The 5,349-nt window shown below is 61.5% G+C and overlaps 1 protein-coding gene across 2 annotated transcripts in view; it reads left to right on the forward strand.

The window, feature by feature from the left end:
* Window positions 1-789: 789 nt before the first annotated feature.
* CERK (ceramide kinase) overlaps window positions 790-5,349 on the forward strand; it is a 58,659-nt gene continuing 54,099 nt past the window's right edge. Inside the window, exon 1 of one of the 2 annotated variants that reach the window (XM_017529436.2) lies at window positions 790-1,035. In XM_017529436.2, the coding sequence (XP_017384925.1) occupies window positions 894-1,035 (142 nt within the window). In that variant the 5' untranslated portion in view covers window positions 790-893. The remainder of the gene's footprint in view (window positions 1,036-5,349) is intronic. The other variant, XM_037738893.1, reaches the window with a different exon arrangement.

Below are 5,349 nucleotides of genomic sequence, written 5' to 3' on the forward strand. Positions count from 1 at the left end.
GTGTGAGCTCAGGCTGCGCCACACTGCCCTGTGCTCTTAACCTCTGCAGGGGCAGTCTTCACTAAGTCAGGGAGGGCTGTGCCCTCTGAACCAGGTTGTGCCAGCTTCCTATGGGGCTGTGTTAGGCACCGTGGGCACCGACACCGCAGCTTGAGTGGAGGGACAGGGTCGCTCTAAAGGCAGGGCTGGGGCCCTGTGGGCTGCTGGTTCCTTCAGCTGGGGGTGAGGGCGGCCTTCATGCGGAGGGGGTGAATTAGAGCCCCAGGGGCCATGTCTCTCCAAGTCTGGGGCCCAGGCTCCGGTTCTTAGGGCCAGCTCCGGGGTGCGCAGCCGTCTGCTCTGTGGCTTTAGGCCCCAGAGCAGTTCAAAGGGCCAGCGCCCCAGCCCCCTAAGAAGGCCTCCTCCTCCGGAAAGCCTTCCACGCCTGCCCGGGCCCACCCGCAGTGCCCCTCCCAGGACGACAGGAGGCCAGGATCGAAGAGGGTACCGCCGCCCAAGGTCACGCCGCCCGTGACGCCCCCATGCAGGCCCATCCCCCGCCCGCGCCCGACCGTAGGCCGCATTTCCGCGCCGCCGGGACCCCGCCTGAACCGAGGACCGCGCGGAAGACGCCACTGAGCCCAGCCGGCCGCAGGAGCGTCTCACTCAGCGGCAGCCGCGGACGGGAGAGGAGGGGAGAGGAGAGAGCCCTCGCCGGCCCGGGCCCGGCCCGCCCCTTCCCGGCCCCTCCTCGCCCCCGCTCCGCCCGGCCCTCCGCGGTCCCCGCCGCGCGCGTACGGGGTGACGCAGCGCCGCCTCCCGCCGCCCGCCGGGGCCACTGCAGGGGCCGCTAACGGTCCCGCGCCCCTCGGCGTCCGCGCGCCCCCCGCCTGGCGGACCAGCCCGCCGCAGCGATGGGGGCGACGGGGGCGGCGGAGCCGCTGCGCTCCGTGCTGTGGGTGAAGCAGCAGCGCTGCGCCGTGAGCCTGGAGCCCGCGCGGGCGCTGCTGCGCTGGTGGCGGAGCCCGGGGCCCGGAGCCGGCGCCCCCGGCGCGGGTGAGTGTCGCCGCCGCCCGGGTTCGGCCGCAGCGGGCCGGGGAGCGCGGGCGGTTTGCGGGGAGCGGGCGGCCGCGGTGGGGCCGGGGCCCGGGGAGCGCCGGCGCGGGGAGCGGGGCCGGGGCCGGAGGACAAAGCGCCGCGCAGTGGAGGGGAGGCCGGCGCCTCGTCCCCGCGGGGACGTGGGACCTGCGGCGCGGGCGCGGGGTGGAGGCCGCCGGTGCGCTCTGTCCGCGGGGCGCCTCCGGAGAAGACGGACTGTGGATGGATCCCGAGGGGGTGCCGGGCGCTCCCACCCCGCGCACTGCAGTTTAATCCGAGAACAGATGCTTTTCTTTAGCACGGATCCGAAACCTGAGAGGCGCCCTTGCAGGGTGAGGACTTCCTGTTGAGAAGTTAAAGAAGGGGCCCCTGACCTGTGCGGCGCGCTCCCTGCTGGGGTGGGGGGGTTGATTTCGGCGCCACGGGCTGACCGCCTGCCCCGCGGAGGCCCTCCGAATGAGGAGAACAGTGACTTTAGTAAACATGGAGGACGCACAGCCCACCCTGCGCGGTGGGACGGGTGGGTGGGCGGCCCCTCCAAGGCTCTCGGGCACAGCTGTCTGGTGGCAGAGAGGCTGGCAGAGGCTTACAAAGGAGATGCCCTTCCACACTCCGGGGCAGCGAGAGGATTGCAGAAGCTCGTGTTTGGACAGTGTGAAGGGAGAGGTGTTGACGGCACAAGAATCCCAGGCTGGGTGGTGAGGGTGTGTTCCATTTCATTCATGCCCTCTTTGGCAAGTGTTTATTGTGTGCCTGCTGGGGACGGGGGCCAGCATTTGTGACACAGTCGCTGCTGCAGCAGAGGTTTTTACCTTGAAGGGAGAGACAGGGCACAGAGACAAGTGTCTGATGGAGCTGGGTACTGAGAACAGAGCCCGAAGGGTGGGGGTCACGGTTGTGCAGGTGGGCAGGTCGTTCTCTGCTACCTGGTGGTCTCAGCAGTCCTCACTCACACGGTGGCTTTGGCCAGAGACCCGGAGAGACCGAAGGCTCTGCATTCCAGGGACAGACCCATCCAGGCAGGAAGAGCCTCGAGGGTAAGGCCCTGAGACCACCAGGAGGCGGGTGTGGCAGGAGTGAGCGGAGGTGGGGGAGGGAAAAGGAGGCCCAGGTCTCCTGCAGCCTTACAGGCTGAGATGGGGACTTGCTTTTTTTTTTTTTTTTTTTTGAGATCGGTCTCATTCTGTCGCCAGGCTGGATGGAGTGCAGTGGCGCAATCTCAGCTCACTGTAACCTCCGCCTACTGGGTTTAAGCAATTCTCCTGCCTCAGCCTCTCGAGCAGCTGGGACTACAGGTGTGTGCCACCACACCCAGCTAATTTTTGTATTTTTAGTAGAGACCGGGTTTCACCATGTTGGCCAGGCTGGTCTCAATCTCTTGACCTCGTGATCTGCCCGCCTTGGCCTCTCAAAGTGCTGGGATTGCAGGCGTGAGCCACCGCACCCGGACAGGGACTTGCTTTTTACAGTGGAATGAGAGCCCCTGGAGGGGCTTATGGAACTTAGCATTTTCCAGGGATCTCGTGGCCTCTGCGTGGAGGACCCAGAGGAGGGATGGGTGCTACGATGGGGAGGCTTTGCCCTGTCCAGATGGGAGGTGGCAGTGGGCAGCATTGGGTGTGGACCGAGTACGGGAAGGAGGTCTGTTGGACCTGCTGTTTACTAGAAGAGAGAGCTCTGCAGGAGGACAGAGGGTTGGTTGTTTTTTGTTTTGTTTCGTTTTGTTTTGAGTTGGAGTCTTACTCTGTTGCCCAGGATTGAGTTCAGTGGCACGATCTGGGCTCACTGCAACCTCTGCCTCCCGGGTTCAAGCAATTCTCCCTGTCTCAGCCTTGGAGTAGCTGGGATTACAGGGACCCGCCATCATGCCTGGCTAATTTTTGTATTTTCAGTAGAGATGGGGTTTCACCATGTTGGCCATGCAGGTTTCGAACTCCTGACCTCAAATAATACCCCTTCCTCGGCCTCCCAAAATGCTGGGATTGCAAGCATGAGCCACCACGCCCAGCATTTTTCTTTTTAATTATTGGGGTGGGTGTGGTGGAGGCCAGGGTTGTCTGGTGGATATTCGGAGTTTGGGATGACACCTTTACATACCTGTGGGCAGTCAAGGTCAGGAGTTCTTGGGGCGCTTTCTGATGCTGAGCTGTGAGGATCTTCTGGTTGGGTGCTGGTGGGGACAGAGCTGAACGTTAGGTGGGGCCGAGGTTGAGGGGTGGTCTCAGACCCATGACCAACACTTGGTTTCCAGCCCTGGGGTCACCTCTCTGTGGCTGGGCGTCTGAGACTTGACTTTTCTAAGGTCTTTCTCATGTCCCCTTTGGGAGAAATGTCTCACCTCAGATATCACCCACCAGGACCCATACACAAGGAGGCCAGATGCCTGGCCTGGGTCCGAGGGGTTTGTACCTTCCTGTAAATCCTGACGCTTCAGGAAGATGACTGCCTCCCCAAGCACCTCCTAAGTACTGGCCACCAGGCTTCAAACTGGATGGGTTCCTGCGGGGTGGCTGGTCCCCTCCTAGGGAGGAAGGGGCCGGTCCGCAGGGACCGTAAGTGACTGGCCCAACCGGTTGCTATGCTTGTAGCCACTGGCTGTAAGGCCTCCCTGAAGCTCCAGAGGCCAGGTGGACGCCAGACCCCACCCTTACGGGATGTCTGGGTAGGAGGTTAGTCATTACCGCCTTCTGCATTGGTGTCCTCAGCCAGCTCCCATTATGGCTTCTGGTGGCCCGGGCCAGGGCTTGGCATGGCGCGGCATCTGCTTTCATCCAGCGTGTTGGCGTTTGCCTCTCGGCACGCTCATTGCTTCACTCTTGCTGAGCCGAGGCACTTCTGTACAGGTTCATCCTGAGCTGCCTCACTGGCCTGCTGCGAGCTTGGTCCCTCTTGGAGAGGGAGGGCGCTGGCTGGAGGGCCCTGGCTGGTGCACTTGCTGGTGGGCTTCCCCAGGAAGCAGCCTGCCCTCTCCACCTAGGAGTGCTCTCCCAGGTGATGGGAAAACATCAGCGAGTTGGGAAATGCTGAGTTGCGAATGAGTCAAAAATGCAGCCACATTTTTTTCTCATAACTTTATAGTCCCCCAAAAGGAATCAGGCCCACGTTAGATTCTTTTATACCTGAGGTCAGTAGGGCCATGGCCGGGCAGAAGAATGTGAGCCAGTTCACAGGACGTTTAATTCGGTCAGCAAGGTGGCACTGCCCAGCCTGCCCACTCCCCCGGGTGTATCTGGATGCACTGGGACTGATTAGGTTGAGGAATGGTGAGAGGTGGAGAACTGTGCAGAACTAGGCCCTGGGAGGACCTGTGAGAAGAGGCAGAGAGCAGCCCTGGAGCTCAAAGTGACCAACGGGCTAAGGACAAAGCCAGGGCCACTGTGTGTGCCCTGCTGCGTGGCCGCTTAGTTATGCCAGTCCTTTGTTTTCTCCATAGCATCACCCCTATTTCAGGTGTGGACAGTGGGAGTGCGATGGACTGTGCCCGGGGTGGTGCTGCCCAGAGCCAGCTGGCTCTCCACTCAGGCACAGGCTCCTTCCTTAGTGGATCGTCGTGCTGGGACAGTGACTGACTGTTCAAGAGCAAAGGGAAGGACTAGAAGTTTGGACGGCTGCAGTTTCCTGGGTGAGGCCTGCACCTGAGGAAGCCGAGACCAGAAGTGCACCGGGCTGCCAGCCTGGTGAGAAGTGGGGCAGGCCGGAAACAGGAACTCAAAGTGGGTCGAGTGCTCGTCACCCTGGTGGGAAGTGGGGCAGGCCGGAAACAGGAACTCAAAGTGGGTCGTGCTCGTTGAACTGGAAGCACTGCAGTGATATCTGGGTTATTTCCCTGGCCGTCGTAAAACACGCTTAGCTAAACCCTGCATCCTGCATTTATTCCTTTAGAGCCGAGCCTGGGAAGAGAGAGAGAGAGAGAGAGAGAGAGAGAGAGCGTGTGTGTGTGTGTGTGTGTGTGTGTGTGTGTGTGTGTGTGTGTGTGTGTTGGGGGCTGAGGGGGCTGCTGTCCAGGCTCTACCTTTGTGGGAGGACCTCCCCTTCCTTCAGCCCACCCCACTTGGGATGCCCCAGGCTGGTGGTAAACTCATTGGGCAGGTCAGAGCTGTATTTATAAAGCATACCCTCAGCACACCCTGCAAAGTGCCTGGCAAAGCATAGGCATGCTACAGATAATTTTTTTTTTTTGAGACGGAGTTTCACTCTTGTTACCCAGGCTGGAGTGCAATGGCGCGATCTCGGCTCACCGCAACCTCCGCCTCCTGGGTTCAGGCAATTCTC

This window comes from Cebus imitator, unplaced genomic scaffold (assembly GCF_001604975.1).
Source record: "Cebus imitator isolate Cc_AM_T3 unplaced genomic scaffold, Cebus_imitator-1.0 Scaffold59, whole genome shotgun sequence".
NCBI classification, from domain to species: Eukaryota; Metazoa; Chordata; class Mammalia; order Primates; family Cebidae; genus Cebus; species Cebus imitator.